At 44.1% G+C, this 20,517-nt stretch overlaps 1 protein-coding gene across 3 annotated transcripts in view; it reads right to left on the reverse strand.

The window, feature by feature from the left end:
* Nucleotides 1–2,817: 2,817 nt before the first annotated feature.
* The window catches only part of VPS41 (VPS41 subunit of HOPS complex), a 176,702-nt gene continuing 159,002 nt past the window's right edge, over nucleotides 2,818–20,517 (reverse strand). For 2 of the 3 annotated variants that reach the window (XM_004739346.3, XM_013059251.2), the window contains 6 exons: nucleotides 19,215–19,355; nucleotides 17,838–17,974; nucleotides 6,057–6,156; nucleotides 5,906–5,950; nucleotides 4,436–4,515; nucleotides 2,818–3,545 (listed from right to left, as the gene is read on the reverse strand). In XM_004739346.3, coding sequence (XP_004739403.1) covers nucleotides 3,465–3,545; nucleotides 4,436–4,515; nucleotides 5,906–5,950; nucleotides 6,057–6,156; nucleotides 17,838–17,974; nucleotides 19,215–19,355 — 584 coding nt within the window. In that variant the 3' untranslated portion in view covers nucleotides 2,818–3,464. The remainder of the gene's footprint in view (nucleotides 3,546–4,435; nucleotides 4,516–5,905; nucleotides 5,951–6,056; nucleotides 6,157–17,837; nucleotides 17,975–19,214; nucleotides 19,356–20,517) is intronic. The other variant, XM_013059254.2, reaches the window with a different exon arrangement.

Genomic DNA, 20,517 nt, shown 5'->3' on the forward strand with positions numbered 1-20,517 from the left:
CTGCCTACTTGTGATCTCTGTCAAAAAAAAAAAAAACAAATAAAATCTTAAAAAAAAAAAATTGAAGCTTAAGGAGCACACGGGTGGCTTAGTTGGTTGAGTGTCCAACACTTGATTTCGACTCAGGTCATGGTCTCAGGGTCTTAGGATCCAGTCCCAGGTCGGGCTCCATGCTCAGCAGGGAGTCTGCTTGGGATTATCTCTTCCTCTGCCCCTCCCCCGCTCTCTCTCAAATACACACACACACACAAACACTCTCTCTCTCTCTCTCTAATAAATTTTTTAAAAGATTTTATTTATTTGCAGAGAGAGACACAGCAATAGAGGGAACACAAGCAGGGGGAAAGGGAAAGGGAGTCTGATGGAGGGCTCAATCCCAGGACCCTGGCATCATGACCTGAGTTAAAGGCTGATGCTTAACGACTGAGTCACCCAGGCGCTCCATCTAATAAATCTTTTTTTTTTTTTAAACTGAAGCTTAAGTTTAAACTCCATAGGCAGATGTCATCAATGAGGGCATGAACATTGTGATGCAATGGTAACTGAAGTCACTGAGTCAGTCCTTTGATATTTAGATAAAATTGGCTCAAGGCCCTTTATCCATTTCCCTTTAGGAAGACCAGCCTTCTCCCAACATGCCAGGAAATTTGGGGTTTTCATGCTCTTATTGTCAGATGCAGGTCTATGCTCCTGCTCCCAGTCAACTCCAGCTCTTACCTCCTGCCACTGTTTTGTTTCCCTGCTCTTCAGGGTCCTGGATGTAGAGCACAGCTCCTCAGTGTCCCACAGAACCCACTCACAGATGACAGTTTTGACACCAGACTCTACTGAACCCTGGGGGGAGGTAGAAGGGTCCAGCATCAAGGTGACATACAGGCGTGAATACTCATCTTTCCTCAAAAACCCTTTGGTTATCCTGGTTGCTTGCATTCCCTAAAATCCTCCTCGCTCGGTTCCCCTTCCTTTAGGAAGCAGTCAGCTCTGTGCTACGAACATCGCAGATTCAAACCGCCCCAACCTGAGCTGCAGATTTCACACAGTGACGATCAGCTATGAGTCCAGGATAGGGGTCTGGGAAGCCCAAGTGATGGTTTTGTATTCAAGTTGCTGGAGTTTTCTGAGCCTGAGTCTTGGTCAGAGAAGCCAGAATGAGCTGGCCTGATACTTAGCCCAGAGAAATGTTTACTATGCACGTGTGTACACACATCATATTCCTTATTTGGTGTTACTGGGTGAACTTTAAAAGAAACTGAGGAACGTCTGTATTTTTACTTACAGTTTACTTAAAAGCAGGCTGCTTGCTCTGTGCGGCTCGAACTCTGGTGGAGGTGGGCTGGGGGTGCTCTGGGCAGCCCGGTTCGGGGTCAGCTTTGTCAGGTGCTCCTGGAAGCTCTCCCTGTTGTCTGCTTCCTCAGTCCTCTCGGTAACTCTGTAAGCCATTGGCTACTTTATAATAAATCCCCTTCTGTGATGACAGCGGATTTTGTTTTCTGTGCACTGACCACAACAGGTCAAATACATTAAAAAACCCCCAAAGAATCAAATACACAGCAGTTAAGATCACAGACGCTGCAGGCCTGCTCCCGGACCTTACTAAACGGATGGCTTGGCCCCGAGGTGCTCCAGCTTCCTCACCTGCAAGATGATGAGCGTGCGGGCTCCCATCTCACAGGTGGGGTGATAAGTAAACACAGTGCTTCTAATGGCACCTGACACACAGTAACTGCTCAAATGTTTTGTTTTGTGAAATACATAGTTTAACACGATGACAACCAAATTAAAAATCTGTTAGGACCTTCTCGTTCTTAAACTAGTATAAAGCCCTTGGGGCTAAAAGCAAAGGAGAACTGCTATCACAGAATAACTTTGAACTTGGCTGTTTCACACTCAGAATGGCTTTCTGTAAGGAGGGGAGAGGAATGTGCCTTTGCAACCACCACCTCTCCTCCAACCCAAGTGCAGTGGTTTTGTTTCTTACCAGTGTTTCAAGGTGGGCTCACTCGTGAGGCTTTTTTGTGAAGGATTTCTCTGGTTAGAACAAGAGGGAAACAGAGCAGAAAGAGCACTAGCCTTGGAATAAGGGGAGATGATGCTGAGGGGGCTGAGAACTTTCCACTTTGGGATAATTTAAGACTAATGGGAAAAGCCTGTTGTCTGCTAGAGAACATTCTTTCAGACTCTATTGCAGAGATGTGCTGTGAATTTCCTCTGAATACCCCCAACCTCGGTTTCTTGAAAGGAGCCCTGCTCTGAAGCTCACCTTCACCTGTGACTGTGACAGCATCTCCACAATTCAGTCGCTTTGTCGGGAAATCAAGGGACACGGTATGTTGTTCCGCAGGCATAGGGAGCATGAGAGGAGATGCCAGGTTCACTGGTCAGTTTGTATTCAGGACTCATTAGCATCCCACCCTCTCCCCACGACAAAGCAGAAAGTTGCATTTATTCGCATTTGTGGGACTAAGAGTGGTGACAGTGTTTTCCATACATTTGCATCCACAGCAAGAGGATGGCAACCTATCCCAAGACAGATGAAGCCAGTAACTGTAAAACATTCCAAGTTTGAATTCTCTCCTTGTGTTCTATGTTCTCTAGGTTCCACGAGGGCCAATGAGGCTCTGGAGAAGGCTCCAGGAAACTTGTCATGCCCACCCTGGTGAGAATCCCTCTCAGACTCCGCAGCGTCCCTTTCTTCCACCCTGACGGCAGCAGCTAACTACGACCCCTCACACTCTACGGTGTGGGAACCCTCCTCCACTCTCGGCGTGCCGGAGTCCTAGGAGGAAGCTGTTCAACCCACTCAAAGGGAGTCTTTCATGATGAGGAGAGCTAACATTTATTCAATCAACAGACACATGGAGCACGTGATCAGTTACCATACAACAGCATGATGTCGGCCTGCTCATGTGATTCCCAGATGTCCTTGAATAAGTGACAATTTACACAATGTTTCATTAAATGCCTATTAAGAAGACAATCACAGTTGATGACATAAACAACAACAACAAAAAGCCAAACCCAGAACATGAGGACTGGCGGCAGCAGAGCCTGTGGAAACAGGTGCCAAATTGCAGCAAGCGCCAGCGGGGCAGCTCCATGGTGGTGCCTGTGGGCAGCAGGGTCACCCTCGGCAGGCCGCTCAATGGCCAGACAGTTTGACTAGGATCTAGAAATTCATTTCTAACTTCCAGACTGACTTTTCTATTCCTAAGTGAAGAATGAGTCAAACAAATGATGAAATGCAGCCCGTGAGCCCAAACCTTTCGAGGCATGGATGGAGTAATCCCTCACTTCATCAAACACACAGAGCAAACTCTAGGGGACAGGCAAAGATGAAGAAATGTTTCTCTGAGCAGAACACAAACACGTACAAGTCTTGTAACAACAGTGGGGTCCACAAATGCTGCTGTTTTTGCAAAAACAGTCTTCAGAAGAGAGGTGAGGAAGAGGATGACGGAGCCAGGCTACTTTTTCATCTCCAAAATGGCGCTTCCTGGCCCGCGGTGCTTGGCGCTGCAGATGCCGCAGAACTGTGCAGGAGAGTTCTAGAAGGGTCATTAGAAGACACATATTTTAACAAGAAAGCTCCTTCTACTCTGCTATTCAGAAATACTTCACGGGAGCAGAGGTGGTGGTGGGGAGGAAGCTAGGAAACAGCACTCCTTTTCTTGCTGGCTCACGTAGGACTCCGTCTACACCAGCTGTTACTGTGGCGCAGAGGGTACCCCACAGCAAAACAAGTGTCATGTGACCAAGCGGAAGATGGGAACAGGACCCTAAACACAGCAGTCTTGCTACACAAGCCAGGCTGAGAAAGTTCTACAAACTATAAAATGGTTCTCATTATACGTTGTGTCACTACAGTTTGATTCATCGATTTTACCTCAAAGAATTCACCTCCTGAACGTGCTTTTCTGATGTTTAGCACAGAAACCCCCTTTATCTTCGGGGAGTCAGTTCCAAGTCCCCCTGGTGGCTGCCTGAAACCACAGACAGTACCAAGCCCCAAATACACGAGGCTTCCTCTGTGCATCCCCACCTATGAGAACCGAGGTGCAGAGGAGGTTAGTAACGGACAGTGCTACCACCACACTGTCACGGAGGTCATGTGACTGGGGTCTCCCTGTCTTACACTGCACTCACTCCTCCTGTGGTGACGACAGGTGAGGTGCCCGCATGCTGAAAGGAAGAGAGGCAGTGACAGAGGCCCTGTGGACCAACATGAGGCCACTACCGACCTCCTGGCCATTCACCAAGAAGAGCACCTGCACGACTGACTGTCACGGTAACTGACACCGCGGATAAGGGGGGACCACCATGTAGGCGATTCTGCACTTGATAAATAAATTCATTTTTCCCGTGTGATAGAAAGCCAATCCCGAGAAGCCCCAGAGGATGGGTAGACTTCAGAGCGGCTGCCAAGGGGCCAACTCACCATGCTGGGCACGGGCAGGCACTCCTTGTGGAACATGTGGCGGCAGTGGAAGGCCACCACGCTGAAGGGCTTCGCAGCGTCTATGGGGAGACAGCGGCAGAGGGAAGAGCACTCAGTGCAACAAGCCGGTGGAGAACTTGACCCCATCCTGCCTGAAAGTCCAGCTGCAGTTTAATTTTCCAGCAATAAGCTGCCTTAGGAGGATTATGTGTTCACAGATGCCCCCCGAGGGGCCGTGGTCTGATCAGAAGCAGCTACCAACGTGGGGGGTGGAGTCCCAGGTCACGTGCCTGGTCTCCCCGTCAGTGGTGACTATAAACGAGGGACAACCTCACTGCGAATGCAAGCACATTCATTCTAATAATTAGGATCAGTATGTGCATGACCTCCTCCCTTCCCTAGACCCGAGAAACACACCCTATGCTGAATCCACTTTGTGGCTTTAGGAAAATCCTGCCAGTTCACCTACTGCTTCTTCTGAGCCCGCAGGGCGGCATCCGTCTGGGCACAGCGGAGCAAGCAGCCCCCACCACCGTCCCAGGGTGGGAGCCAGCCCTGCGGTGCCTGTGCTATGGCAGGAAATCGCCTCTGCATCCGCACTGCTGGTGATACACTACCAGCAACCACGACGGAAGCTCCCTTCTCCTCCTGCACCCACTGCAGTTTTCAACATGAACACTTAACCTCAACCTAGTTCCTCCAGCAAAGGCCCTTAGTGGAACGACTTGTCCTGTTCTCTAATCTCATAAAGCTAAGTACATTCCTACATCAGCTTTCTCAGTACCTCTCTATGCTGAATTCATAATAAAACGCTCTTTGCATCCCAATAACTCAGCTTTACTTTCTACTTTCAAATTAAGGAACTTCCTCTTCTCTCCTTACGTAAGGTGCTCTGAGTACACATGATGACCCATGGATCTGCCAACTACAAACAAACACAGGCTTATGTCTAGATTGGATGGCAAGGAACAGGTTTCTGTTGAAATGTGGGAAAGTTAGGTGCCTCGAACCACAGAGCAGAGCCAAGTTTCAAGAAAAGGGGAGGCTACTTATTCACTTTCCCGCCCAGATACACATGATTCTTCTACCTTGGAATTTAAACATTGTCGATGGTAGATTTTCATTTTGTTTTACTCTAAAGCCATGGTATCTCACACAATGGCCCCTGAAAGTAGCATCCACATCACGTGGGAATGTGTTAGAACTGCAAATTCTGGTATCCAGCACCTCTTGGGGTGGGACCAGCAATCTGGGCTTTACCTCCCAAGTAATGCAGACCCCCTGCCGGGTGAGCACCTCAGCTTTTAAGAATTGCAGCACTAGCCTGAGACCAAGGAGCGCTCTGGCCTGAAATTCTTCTCTAAAACGGATTATTCCAAAAGCTATGCAATTTAGGAATTAGTTAACATCAAAATTTAAATTCCACTCCTCATGAACCCACATTTGGGGATCCCCCCCCAACCACCTTACCTGATGGAAGAATAGGGGAAAGGCATGATTCACAGATGTTCTCCTCTGCAAGGGAACACACACACTTGGGATCATACAGGATTTCTATTTGCCCTGTCTCTTCTGAAAGGAAAGCATATAATTCCAATAGGATTATTTCAGTTTTACCCACCATCGACCAGAACGCCTTTCATCTGAGTTCGGTGCATTTTCTTCAGTAAGGACAAAGAGTCTGCCACAAGGATCTTCTTGCAACCTTCACGAAGCAGGATCTAATGCATACATTGTAAAAAATAAAATAAAAAGCAGTTTTTAAAAGACTCAACTGCAGGGACAAACCCTCTTCCTGGGATTCAGAACACTGGTGTGTCTGAAATCGTCCAATGAGGCACTCGCCCTTGCCTGTCCTCGGTATGCTTTTCCCTCCAAACTGCTCAGACCAACCCTTCCAGCCTCCAGTCGGTCATCACTGCACATATGTGCCGCTTGTGAAATTAAACAGAAACTGCAAAGGCTGGCAAGGAAGGCTGTGGTAACCAACCCCAACATCATCTTACAGAGCTTCCTAACATGGACTCTGACAGTTTGGCCCCTAAGTGACCTGTTCATTCCAACCTCTACCTCTGCCCAGGATGGAAAACCTACTATCCCCAAATCCTCCATTTGACTGCATTAATTGCTCTATCTGCACTAGTATATACTGGGGCCCTATCATGTACAAGGAACTGGGCACAGAGAAACCAAACAGATGTGATTTCTGTCCCAAATGCCTTCCTGGCTGCAATCCCTCTTTTCCTTCCAATCCAAACTATTGAGCGTAGCGCTAAGAATGTAAAGTGACCCTGGTAACCATCAAATTTGGTGACTCTTAAGAGGCTGACCCTTAAGGGGCTGACAACTGAAAAATGACCATCGATATTAACATTGTTACAAGATTCATTTTCTTCACCCTAGTACCGCACTTTCTGTTCCTTTATGCATTTGCCCTGGGATGCTGTTGGCCTCATTACAAATTTTCGCCCTCTCTGCCTGGAGAATTAGGAGCGGTGGCAACACCACAGCAGCCTCAGAAGTCGGGACGCGGAGGGCAGGACCCTGTTTCTGGCTGGTGCCCACTCTGTTCTGTGTTCCAGAGCCAGGGCAGGGTGCAGACAAAGATGGCCCACCAGCTTTCAGCAAGGACACAGCCCAAGAGGCAACCCACCCTACATTCCCATCCATTCTGCTGGCCCCAGAGTGGGCTTCCAGCCTGTTCTGAGTTTTCTCAGGTGTTTTATCAGAAACTGGGAGAGGCTGTGTGAGGTGTGGTTAAGCTGGATGCCTTTTTCTTTTTTTTTAAACTAGAATTAGTTGCTTTTTGAAGAGGGAGGTGCTCAAGGCCTGAAGGGCAGAGAGGCTCTCTGTGGCACTGTCTGTGGCCCGCTCTTCTGGCCTGATGGGTCCTAGTGTGAGTGTTTCTGGGTATTCCCATGTAACTGCCATGGAAGTCTCAGAGTGACGTCACCACTGCATCACTGCGGACTGGCTCTGGGTCACAGAGCATGCTGCTCTCATGGGAGCAGGCCGCCTTTCTTCACGCTGAAGTCACTCTCACCTCTAGAACCTATGTGGGTGTCCTGCTTTGAGGTTTTCCATTCGTGCCACAGAGAAGGGCAGTCAGGGAGCTGCCACCTGGAGCCTGCATCCCTGGGGCGTCTCCACACATGCTCCCTTCAAATCGCAGATAGCCCAGGCTGCGGGGGGGAATGCGGCCCAAGGGCTTTCTCCCAAATCACATGAAAGCAAATATTAAACAAACAAACAAACAAGAAAACCCCAGAGCTGACAACCAGATTAAAGTTCTATACCTGCCATTTCTAGTACAGATGAGAAGGAAGTATCGAGACACCACCTGTGACTTTTTATTCCTTAAAATGCTACTAGAAACTGAATTTCTGATTCCATTTAAAAAAGACATGAAAAGTTTAACAGATGTCATTAAAGCACATTGGAAGAGAAAAATATAGTAAAGATGTCTAAGAAGTACCAAGAGCAGTAACATCAAGAAAATTTGTAAGCAAACCTATAAAGCTGCCCAACCTCCACCACCAAAATAAAAACTCAAGAAAACTACTGTCAAGCAGAATATGTTTGGTAAAATGTTTTAGCAAGTGTTGGCTCTGCCTCCCAGTGGGTATGTAGGGCCTACTGCATACATAATACAGGAGGAAGAGCAGACCGCACAGGCCATCCAGAGGCCTCGTGTCTGTAGACTAGGAAGTAAGCATCTCTTCAGCAGGAGTACGTTTGTTGAAACAGGTATGATCTGTCGCCCTTGGAAAGTATTTTATAGGAAAAACTTGAGTATTCAGAGGCACACAGCCAGGAGAAGGGAAAATACACAAATACTGCTTAGTATGGGACTTCCTACTTCATTTGATCAAAGTCCAAGTCCCCGAATCAGAAAAACACAAGAACATTTTCATTTATGTGATGCCAGACAGGTAATAGCTATATCAAAAAAAAGTAACTATGGAAAAGAGCCATTTCTTCCATAAAACCTGTAGTGATCTGAAGGCAATCAGAGTGAAAGACTGTCCATGAACAATCTACTATTATATCCAGGTATTGCTTTCAACATCAGATAAGGCGTTAGGTTGACTATGGGTTATTCCCTGAAGCAACGATCAGTGACTCATGAAAAACGTGCAGTAGTTACCATTTTATCACCAATTTCGCCCTTAAAAGTTCATACTTGGTACTTTCCACAAATGTCTTCTTTTCTTTTAAAGATTTAAGAGAGAGAGAGAGTGTGTGTGTGTGCACATGGGAGGTGGGGAGAGGCACAGGAGAGAATCCCAAGCTTACTCCTGGCTTAGCACAGAGCCCAGTGCTTGATCTAACCACCTGGAGACCGTGACCTGAGCCAAAACCAAGAGTCCGACACTTGACCGGACTGAGCCGCCCAGGTATCCCTGACTGCCCTTATGACAACACTGATGGCGGAGTCAAAATCAGTCCTCTTCAACCCTCTCTGACCTTCAAATTCATGACTGCTGACAACTTCTGTCTTCTGAGGTCATAATACACGGCCTGTTACCCCTGTGGATGCTCACCTTCCATAGTCTGCTTTCCAGCCTTGCAAAACTTGCTGTCATTCCCAGACTTGGGACACATGAACGCTCTCCTGCCATCCACGTCTCTATGACCAGAATGGCACCAAATCACTGCCACTCACGTTCTGAATACTATCTGCCATTACTTTGTGCTACATTTCATTCTAAAATATTGGGGTGCCTGGGTGGCTCAGTCGGTTAAGCGTCTAACTCTTGATTGCAGCTCAGGTCACGATCTCTGGGTTGTGAGATCAAGTCCCGCGTCAGGCTCCGCACTCAGCACAGTGTCTGCTTGAAGTTCTCTCCCTCCCTCTATCCCTCCCCACACTTGCAGGCACTCTCTAAACAAAATCTTTAAAAACAAATATGAAATACTGCAAACATAGAGCATACACTTCAGTCTCTTCCACTCAGGTTGAACAGATCTATTAAGATTTTACCATATGCTTCAGAGTTATTTCAGAAGAAACAATAGCATAGACAGAGCTGACACTTTCTTGTGCCTTTCTTCCTCCTCCTTTACAAACACAACTTTAACTTTGTTCAGTGTGTGCCTAAACTAAAATAAACAGCTGGCTGGGGCTCCTGCAACAGATCTGGGCAATGAGAGAAGCCTGGGAGGCTGGAAAGCCATCCTTTGCAAAACTATTGGACAGTCCTAGAAATTAAGCATATACCTGCTCCACGACCCAGCAGTTTTACTTGTAGGTGCTTAACCAAGATGAAAAGAAGGTCATCAACAAACTGTATGACAATGTCCTCTGCAACTTTATCCTTAATAACTCTAGGCTGGAAAAAGCCTAAATGTCCATCAACAGGAGAATATACCTTCAGGTTGCTGCCTCACAGCCACAAACTAGAGGCTGTATCTCCAGGCCTTACATCCACATTCCCAAGGCACAAGATGTGGGAAGCAAAGGGCCTTTTCCTGATGAGGCTTTGATTTATTGTTTGGGGAAGTGGTTATACCATTTTACACTCCCACATATTAAAATTTAGTATCTAATAAGTCTACCCTCCTTATTCTTCTTAGATAATCTTAAGCCATTTGCTTTTTACATAAATTTAAGCTGTAAAAAGTTCCTTGGGGGTTTTGATTAGAATTTTATCAAACACATAGATGATGATTACTTTAGAATTCATGACATTTATGATATACACATTCAATAATTACATGGGCAGATTCAGTTTTGCTAATGATTTATGTAGACTCTTTGCATTTGTGTTAAAGAAACAAGGCTCTAATTGTCTCAGGATGCAGGAAAGGTTAGACCAGCATCCCATGAGGAACCGAGGAGCTTTTCCATTCTGTTCCCTGGAAAAGTTGAGGTAAAATAGGGGCTGCCTGGGTTTTGTTGTTGTTGTTGTTATTGTTTGTTTTTTAGGCTTTATTCTTTATTTGTTCAGATGAGCAGAAAAGCAGTTCTTCAAGATGCTGGTTTCTCTCTAATGAATGTTACTGCCCTTCCAGTCACTGAATCCAGAAGGCAGGGCTGGGACAGTAGCCAGCATCCTGGCGCTGGGATTTGCTGGCCACCTCCCAGCATCCTGGGACCTCAGGTGTCACCCGTTTCCATTGTATCCAGAGGAAAGACTGCATTTCTCACCCCCTGTGCAGGGTAAAGGTGTTGCTCCCCTTCCCCTCTCCAGGTCCTGGTTAAAGGTCAACTACAAAATATATTGGGGATTGCCTGTTTTTTTTTGAAAAGTCTGATGAAACTAACCTCTGGAGTTGACTGTGGAATAGTACTTTTATTTTGGCTTTATGTTCTGACTGCTGATTTAATGACTGCAGGTCTATTTGCCCTTGAGTAAATGCTGGTAATTTATATTTTCCTAGAAAATTGTTTGCATTTTCAAATATACTGATATAAAATTATAGCACTTACTTAGTTCTTAAATCTTGTCTGCACCTTTAGTTATATTCTCCCTTTTTTGTTCCCCAAATATGTAGGTCTTCTTTTCCCTGATCAACTTTGTTGAGGTTCTCCTATTAGTCTTTTTTTTTTTTCTTAAAGATTTTATTTATTCAACAGAGATCACAAGTAGTCAGAGAAGCAGGCAGAGAGAGAGAGGAGGAAGCAGGCTCCCTGCTGAGCAGAGAGCCCAATGCGGGGCTCCATCCCAAGACCCTGGGATCATGACCTGAGCTGAAGGCAGAGGCTTTAAACCACTGAGCCACCCAGGTGCCCCCCCCCATTAGTCTTTTGATTCTCTCCTCCACAAGTCCTGTGGTTGAGGACATGTATATTCTAACCTGATGTCCCTGTTAGCCACTCTTATTTTTTTTTTTAAAGAATTTTATTTATTCATTTGACAGAGATCACAAGTAGGCAGAGAGGCAGACAGAGAGAGAGAGGAGGAAGCAGGCTCCCCGCTGAGCAGAGAGCCCGATGTGGTACTCGATCCCAGGACCCTGAGATCCTGACCTGAGCCGAAGGCAGAGGCTTAACACTGAGGCGCCCAAGCGCCCACTCTTATTTATTAAAAGATTTTATTTATTTGAGAGAGTGAGTGAGTGAGCAAGCACACAGTGGGGGCAGAGGGAGAAGGAGAAGCAGACTGAACAGGGAGCTCGATGCCAGAACCCTGAGATCATGATCTGCGCTGAAGGCACACTGAGCACCCAGGTGCCCCTGTTAACCACTCCTGTATCTTCTATCTCTTCACTACTCTTCGCTGCGTACGAAACAATGTCATCAGGTTTTCCAGTTAATTCTTCCTTTCAGTTTCATCCAATCACTGGCCTAGCACTGAATATTGAAATTTCAAATGAATACACACATAATTTCAAAGAATTCTACTTGGTTACTTTTCAAATATTCATATTTTCTATCATATTATTCTACTTTTTATTATCGGGTCTATTTTTTCTTTTCATGCCTTTGTTTTAAAAGGACTTACTAATAACACCTTTGGTACTGATCTTGTTTTCCAGTTTTTGGAAATATTAAGATTGTCATTTCATTTTTCATTCTTCCATATAATCTATAGCTCAAATTACAATCTATATCTCCTATTAGAATTTCACCAAGGTAAGTAAACCACTGGTATCTTCTTTGCTCAATTTCATAATGGCATCAAGTTCTCATCTCAAAAAGTACTTGAGGGCATTACAGGCAAATACAATATTATCTTTTAGAGATTCATTTCTTTTATGGAACTTTTTATTTTTTTCTTCCCACACATTCTTCTCAACAACTCTTGTTTTCTTATCATTACACTGTTTTTCAAAGCTTTTCAGCATTACCTTTATCCTTTTATTTCCATCATTTTCAAATCAGCCAGTTATAGGGTCTATAATCAATCTGTTATAGGCATACCTTGCTGTACTGTAAATTTAAGAACGTATTTATAAGCTAGCTATTGAAAACCAACATGAGACTCTAGATTCTCCTCCTTTTTCCTTATTTCTCTGTAGTTCATCACCGATAATCATCCCAATGAAAAGCAAAAAGCACCAGACTTATAGATATTTTATAAAGCAATAAAAGAAATGAACATCGGTGAAGTTATTATTGTTCTTTAGAAACAGCTGCTGTGGGCGCCTGGGTGGCTCAGTGGGTTAAGCCGCTGCCTTCGGCTCAGGTCATGATCTCAGGGTCCTGGGATCGAGTCCCGCATCGGGCTCTCTGCTCAGCAGGGAGCCTGCTTGCTCCTCTCTCTCTGCCTTCCTCTCTGCCTACTTGTGATCTCTCTCTGTCGAATAAATAAATAAAAATCTTTAAAAAAAAAAAAAAGAAAGAAACAGCTGCTGTGAGAAAAATGCCAAAAAAATTGCAGTTTCTGAAATGTTTATTTTAAAAGATTCTTTGAATGTTGAACTTTTTGCTGACATTACCTTGTTCATACTGCAATGCTTATCATTAGAATTGAAAATGACAGTTACCTGGGTTTATAAGCCCCAGTATGATATAAGAGCAAGCCTGGGAAACCATTTTACCTAATTTCAAATCTATCATATAGGCTATGATGCTATGGGATCTGAATTCTAATTGAAAAGTGTTGCTTTTGTTGGGAATTATCATTGAAGATAATGAACTACAGAGAAGTAAGGAAATGATAGAAAGGCTCTAAGGTCTCATGTTGGAGCTAAAAGCAATATTAAAAATATCATATCTGGTTTTATGAGCACAAAGTACACATGTGCTAGACTGATTAAAGAAGCTAGAGTTGGTTGTCACAGGCCACCTATGTCACCTAAAGGCAGTGATGAGGCCAAATGGAAATAACCTGAAAGGAAAAAAAATCCGTTTTAAGTTTACTTCAGGAATCTATGAATTTAAAAAGTCTCTCACCTCGTAGAAGAAATTAAGAGCTTATGTACTGTGAAGAAGAAGAAACCATCTGAGTCCAAAAAAGTGGGTAAGAAAGACCTCACTATCTCCTCTTAATTCATTTGTCTCTGGATTTCAAAGTAGAGAGATGAGGAACAATACAGAAATATGGCCTGACCTAAAGGCCTGTTTCTGAAAGAACTATATTAGGATCCTGAGAGACCCAGAAGATACTATAGAGATCACCTAATCCTAAGTTCCTGAATGTCAAATGTCAGAGCACAGACTTGTGCCACGCTGAGCGTAAGAAATCTCAAGGTGATTCAAGGCTAAAGTCTCCTAGCTGCCCCCCAAAGATTCTAGTCTAGCCTCTCTGGGGTGGTACCTGAAACAAAGTAATTTTTAAAAGAATTTAGATAATTCTGGTGTGGAGTCAGGCTTGACAAACACTGACTTGATATACTGGGGAAACTGATATCCAGAAAGGTTGGGTGCCCTCCAGGAGGTCAGCAGGCTTGTTGGTGGGAAAACCGGGCCTAGAGTCCAACTCTGCACACATCGTGTCCACCGTTCTTTAGAGACAACGGGCCGCTTGTTCAACACCGTGTCCTCCTCTGCTGTCGTAACCAGCCCGCACAAGGAAGGCTTCTCCAGAGACCAGGGAACCACCGGTGGTCCACACAAGATGTAGGCAGAGGACCTGGCCTCAAACCCAGTTCATCACCTTCCCAGATGGGCAAATAATTTTTATATCAAAACAACAAATGCTATCTGTCCTTGAAATCAGGCCTAGAAACATTTTAAGTTTATGAAGTATGATAAGGGCTACTTTTATCTTATTGACTTCATGAAGCTTTTCAAATTTGTTGAGTAATTATACTGACAGTGTAACAAATTATAAAAAATATATGAAAATAAACTTACCAACTTCAACACTGAAATCACTGAGGACATATTTTCCTTCACTTTAATGATGTCACAGACCTCTAACACGCCTCATACTAAAAACGTCACTGAAGAAAGTTGGTGCATTTTAGGAAACATAAAATTTTAAAACCTGAAGAGATACTGATTTTAAGTTTTTTCCTATAACTTTTCCTGCCTTCTGTTTCCAATTGGCTATTAGCTAGTGAGGGAGCTCCCAAAGCCATTTCCAGTGGCCCAAACACATTTTACAGCAATGGATACTTTATCATAAATCTGCCCCTGAGAGAGTCCCAGTGCATATTAGCAAAAGATCCCAAAAGATCCCTGCCCAACAGAGAAGGTTTCAGGTTCTCACAAATTAATGAACCTGGAAAATTCCCCCTCAATTTTGGTAATTAACAGGCTAGCCATTTTTTATCCTGTGAGAACATGTGAAAATCAACTATACTTTTATGGGACAAACAGACTACACAGAGTAAAAAACAAACTACACAGAGTAAAAACTACACAGAGTAAAAAATACATATGTGAAACCTTTCCAGAAACTTGAAGATGCTCTATAATTTTTTTTTAAAGATTTTATTTATTTATTTAACAGAGAGAGGTCACAAGCAGGCAGAGAGAGAGGAGGAAGCAGGCTCCCCACTGAGCAGAGAGCCTGATGCGGGGCTCAATCCCAGGACCCTGGGATCATGACCTGAGCTGAAGCAGAGGCTTTAACCCACTGAGCCACCCAGGCGCCCTGACTATAAATTATTTTTACAGTGATCTCTGACAGGTGGCCACGGAAAGAAAATAAATGGTCATTAATGTAACAGTAGTCTTTCCCATAGAAAAAACTTCTAAACTCTTTCTTCATATATAAGAAGGCAGCGCCCCTGGAACTGTTTGAACCACTTGCCCGAGGTAAGCAGTTTCTCTCTGCACCTCCAACAAGTCCTCTGAACTGCACTGGAGACCACGAGGCCATTCCCACAGGTTCTGCCGCCTTCCCCGTGGGTCCCTCCTCTCCACCTGGAAGCCACTCCCTGGTCCAGGTTTAAGAGAGCCCCTGGCTGAGTAACCCCCAGCCTTCTCAACAGGTCACCAATAGCACACTTCCACATCTTAAGGGAAAGCTCTCAGTACATTTAAAAATATAATGAAGGGGAAAAAAAAATACTGATTTAGCAGCTGTTTTTGTGGATGAGTTTTTTTATATGGAATACATTTTGCATCTAATAATTTATTTTTATTCCCAGTTACTCAGAATATGCAAATTTATTCATAAAAAATGAATAAGCAGTGAGACCCAGTGGTGCACATGAGCTTGGTTCTCCGGATTAAGAGCCTATTAAGAGGGATTTATTATATGTTTCTGTAGGCACTGCAGAGGCTGGAAAAAAAGAAACATTTTCAAGCCAGAGGCCAAGCTTAATGCACTACTAAGCGGGAGGACAAAGGAGTGGACATTTGGTCACCTTCCCTGAGGTAGAGATGCTCAGAGACACCACACCTAAATGACTTCTCAATACATCTGGATCTGCAGCTTCACACGGGTCCTGGCACACACGGAGGAAGGCAGAGCCAGTGACAGATCATCAAGCTCACTCCTTCCCGGGGCTTTAGGAGGTTGGACACTGAAGCCATTTTCCCTGAAGCCTAATTCCCACTTCAGAAATAGGGAAACATTCCTACCTGGGCCACTCTGCTGCAACCCTTGGGTACTGCCCAAATCTCCAGAAGCTCCCCGCCGGCCCTCTGCTTGCTTCTTCACCCATTCCGCTCCTACCTCCTCCTCCCTGCCCTGCTCATTCTCCCTCCCAGCACCCCTTTCGCAGGATTGTCTGCAGACCTCCCAATTCCTCTGTCAATAAATACTTGCATATCGTGAAGCTTTGTGCAGGATAGACTCTCTACCTCTGCTTTAACCAAACATCTCTTTCTCTCCCAGTACCCCGACTTCCCGTGAGCCCACCTGAGGAAGGCTCTTGTCCTCTTCCACCCCGCCCGCAGGAAAACCTCTTCTCTTTCAGGTTGTGCTGCCCCAGTAATCCAGCCCCAGTGCTCGGGAGGGGAGCCTCCCCTCCCAGTTCACAGAGAGTGCCAGAGCCTAGCTACGGCCCTCCTACCCGTCTCAGTGCCCACGGGGATGACGTGCTGCCCTCACAGTTTCTCAACCAGTTCCTCTCCAATGACCCTTACCTTCACCTGCTTCCTGAACAAGTTCATGAGGGCTCTGTCAGAAATGTTAATGTACCAACACCCCACTCCCAGAGCCCGCATTCTTGTTCCTCAGCTCTGTCGTTCCTTTACATCTCACTTCTCATCTTGATGCTCTCAATCTTCCTCAAGTCATGCTCTTTTACCTTGCACCCCTAGTGCAGCACCCTCCCCCACACTGAACCCTCACAGTGGCCCAGGGGCCTCACAAATCCTCAACACGAGGCTCCTCTCCTTTCTTAACCTGATAACCACGTCTCTCCCTACCATGTTATTTTCTGGCTCTATCTGCAAAATCTTTACATTTCCAGGACAGCGAATTCCTCTGTATTATAACAAAAACTCATTTTCAAATGAAGGTGAGAAAGAACAGGCCAAATAGTTCAATAAATGCGATTTAAACAATTTCAAGTTCTATGGCAGCTACCATCTACCAGGAAAAGATTGGGATGCTGTGTAATTAGCATATTAATGATTTATATGAAAACAACGGGTTCCATTGCTTTTATCACAAATTCTGAATTATTACAGAAAACAAAGTTGTACTAGTCTAGAAAACAGACAAAAGTTAAATAAAATCATGTACTTCAACATGTTTCAGGCAATGGATTACAGAGTAGCTTCAAGGAAATAACAATTATTTGAAAACCTTTTTTTTTTTTTAAGATTTTATTTATTTATTTGACAGAGAGAGACAGCAGAAGTAGGGGGAAGAACAGAAGGAGGGGGAAAAGCAGGAACTCTGCTGAGCAGGGAGCCCAAAGCTGGGCTCAATTCCAGGTCCCTGGGATTATGACCTGAGCCAAAGGCAGATGCTTAAACCAACTGAGCCTCCTGGTAGCCCCTTGAAAAACTTTTTTTTAATTCCCAAAATGGACACAATACTCATGTTGCTTAAAACTGGCTTGAGGGCTCTGGCAGCCACTGTAAATACCCCTCACCCTTCCCAATGCCATGCTGTATCTATCACATAAACGTAACCTGGGTGGCTCATTGGGTCGGGTGTCTGTCTTTGGCTCAGGTCATGATCTCAAGGTTCTGGGATCAAGCCCCGTACCAGACTCCCTGCTTAGCAGAGAGCCTGTTTCTTCCTTTTCTTCTGCTGCTTTCTCTCCCCTACTCAGGCAGGATATCTGCTTCTTCCCCTCCTTCTTGCTTGTGTTATCTTTTGCTATCTCTGTCTTCCTCAAATAAATAAATAAAATATTAAAAAAAAAAAAAGTGCCTGCTCATCAAGGAGAGAAAATCTGGGGATGGTTAAAAAACTGGATGGTTTCCTTAAAGGAAGAGATTTCTAGTTTCTCTACTTGACGAGCTTCCCATATATCTGGGGCCTAAATAAAATGTAACAATGCAACCGAATTCTGTTACCTAAAATAACCCTAGAAATGTTTATCCAGAAAGCAAATCAACTCCCTCCCCATGCTGATCTGTCGAAGAAAGAATACTTACTTGCAAATTGTAGTCTTGCAGAATTTTAACCAAGGAATCTCTCAAATTCGGGATCTCCATCCCTTCCTTAATACGGTGAATCAACAGAATTGGGTCTACATGTGTGCCGATGTTGTTCAACAAGCCAGTAATAAATGCTGCAAGATACCACATGGAACAATGAGCACATCAGCAATGTATATAAGGCAGTCAAAAGGAACTCAAGTAAAAAATTATTTCCTTGAATTTCCAAATTCTCAAAAACTAACTTTCTTTTTATTTCATGACATAAAGGGGAAGCTCTGTCAGTGAAAAGAGCCAGAGAGCACAATGATGACTCAGGACACAGCCTTCGACGGCAAAGGGGTACAACTGACATTTATTGAGAACTTACACTACAGCTCAGCTGTCACACACTTTTCTCCAGTTTTCTGCAAGGTATGAATGTATTTGTCCCCATTTTACAGGCAAGGAAACATGTTGGTTAAGTAATTCATTCCAGGCCATAGAGCTAGCAAGTTAAATGCCCCAGTTCACTGGCAGGGCAGACCGTGGGTCCCAGTAATGACGTGTTCCATCTCACCCACCCTGTGTCCCTGGCGGTGCGTAAATTACAATTTCGTCATGCTAAGCTTGATTCTCAAAGATGCATGTGCATGTGACGGTCTACATCTGAATTTGACTTGAATAACATTATCCTCTTTGTAGCTCTTATAAAAAGAATCACAAGAGTCATTTCTAAAACTTGAACATCTTGAAACAGATAAATATTCTTCTTAAAAAATGAAGGGGGTGGGCGCAGACTTTTAAATCATAACTGCCGGTTTTGGAATCATTTCCAGATCTTCAAAAGAGGACCTGGGTTACTGTCAGGTGACTGTGTATCTCCTTCTAAAATGCGGAGGCAGCCACAGGGAGGCAGCACACACACAGTCCTGGTGCCACACGAGGAAACGAGGTGGGACAGAGATTAGGTACTGTCACAACAAACATCTGAATATGGCCAGTGTCCAATAACAGGCCTAGGTTTCCATGAAAAGAAACTGGTGAGAGCTTTACATTTTAAAAATTAATATCCCTATATCCAAACTGAAAAAAAAAAAGAAACAAAACTAAACTATGTCAGGTGACATTGAGTAGGGGTACAGTGTGTCGGAACGGGCTTCATGGGGACTCAGAGAATGAGTTTCAAGAACTTAACCACCTGCTCGTTTGCACATTCAGGTACTGCTTCTCTACACAGGAGGACTGGAAATCGTTACAATGTACCTAGCCTGTTTTTGTTATAGATACTTCACCATATTTTTCACCCAATGTGTCTTGAGATAATTCCAGTTGTAGATGTAACTGGACGTATTGAAAGAAACAGGTCTGACTGCAAATGGCTTTTCTGCTTACGCGGTTTGTCGATGGAATATAAAATCAGATCTTCCCAGAGTTCTCCGTCGTCTTGCTCCTTGGCAAATTCAATGGCTTTATCAACATCATGTAATTCCTCCATGATCATCTTCAGGGCACTGCGGCTGTTACCCATTCGGCCTAGCAAAGATGTGAGAAATACTTTCAGGATGCTTTAATAAAACATTTTTGAAGAATCAGCATATCTCTTGTTTACATATGTCTTGAAAGCTAAGACAAAAACACATTTTCTTATGGGACATTAGAATTTGCCATTTATAACCTAATGAAATAATGATTTCCTGGGTGTTTTCTCTGTGCTGTATACTCATTTAAGTGCTTCATATAAATTACATCATTTAGTCATCACTATAATCCTATGAGGTATGTTCTACTATTATTTCTTCTTTACGGAAGAGGATATGCAGCAACATTAGTAACTTGCTAAGATCATACAGCTGGAATCTGAACCCAAGTCTGTCAGATCCCTACTTCCTTCCTACTTCCCTATTTCTTTTGGACATCTTGATACCCAGATACAGTTAAGACTTTTAAAGGCCTTGGAGCCATTCTGCCTCTTTAAGTAGTTTTGGATTTACTCTTTTGACACACTCTGTGCCAAACACAAACTCAACTATCAGAGGGCTACCTCATTTCCTACTCTTCCAAGTTTGGGGGAAAGCCTTCCAATAACTTTCATTAAATGAGAGTATTTATCAACTATGCTTCTATCTGGCCAATTATCTTTACACACTTTGCTCATTGATCTATTGGCATTTTAATGGCTTTAACAGTTTCCCTGAGGTTTTAATACAGTACATGCAGAAAGCTTTACTCAGGAGGGACGGCAACTCAATCCTTCTCATTCTGAGCAGCCCTTATCAAGTGAGAATAGTGGGCCTGTGAATAAAATGATGTCCGATTTGTTCTACCTTCTGTAGCATTTTGTTCTTCCGACAAGTATTATTCCTATGGTTTAGGTCCTAAAAATGGTTAATTTTTAAAATGTGTATAGGATTTTTAAATTTTCATAACTTCAGAAAAGGACATTATGGCTCCCTTGTAAGTTCTCCCCTTACTTGTCTACTGGGAAAACATGACATCATGACGAAAATGGACTCTTCTGGAGTATTTTCTGGGCAGAGACAAAGGAGAAACATCTCATGCTTGACCTCCATGTTTCTGCTATGAATACCTGCATAGAGCTTCCTTGGGAAACCTTCAGGCATCTACCCTGCTTTCACGTAAATGGTTCATTCTGGAGGAAGGTGAAAGATAGTAAGTACGACATAAACAGAGGCAG

The sequence above is a fragment of the Mustela putorius genome, unplaced genomic scaffold, assembly GCF_011764305.1.
Source record: "Mustela putorius furo isolate JIRA1106 unplaced genomic scaffold, ASM1176430v1.1 tig00003845_pilon_pilon_pilon, whole genome shotgun sequence".
In the NCBI taxonomy this organism is placed as follows: domain Eukaryota; kingdom Metazoa; phylum Chordata; class Mammalia; order Carnivora; family Mustelidae; genus Mustela; species Mustela putorius.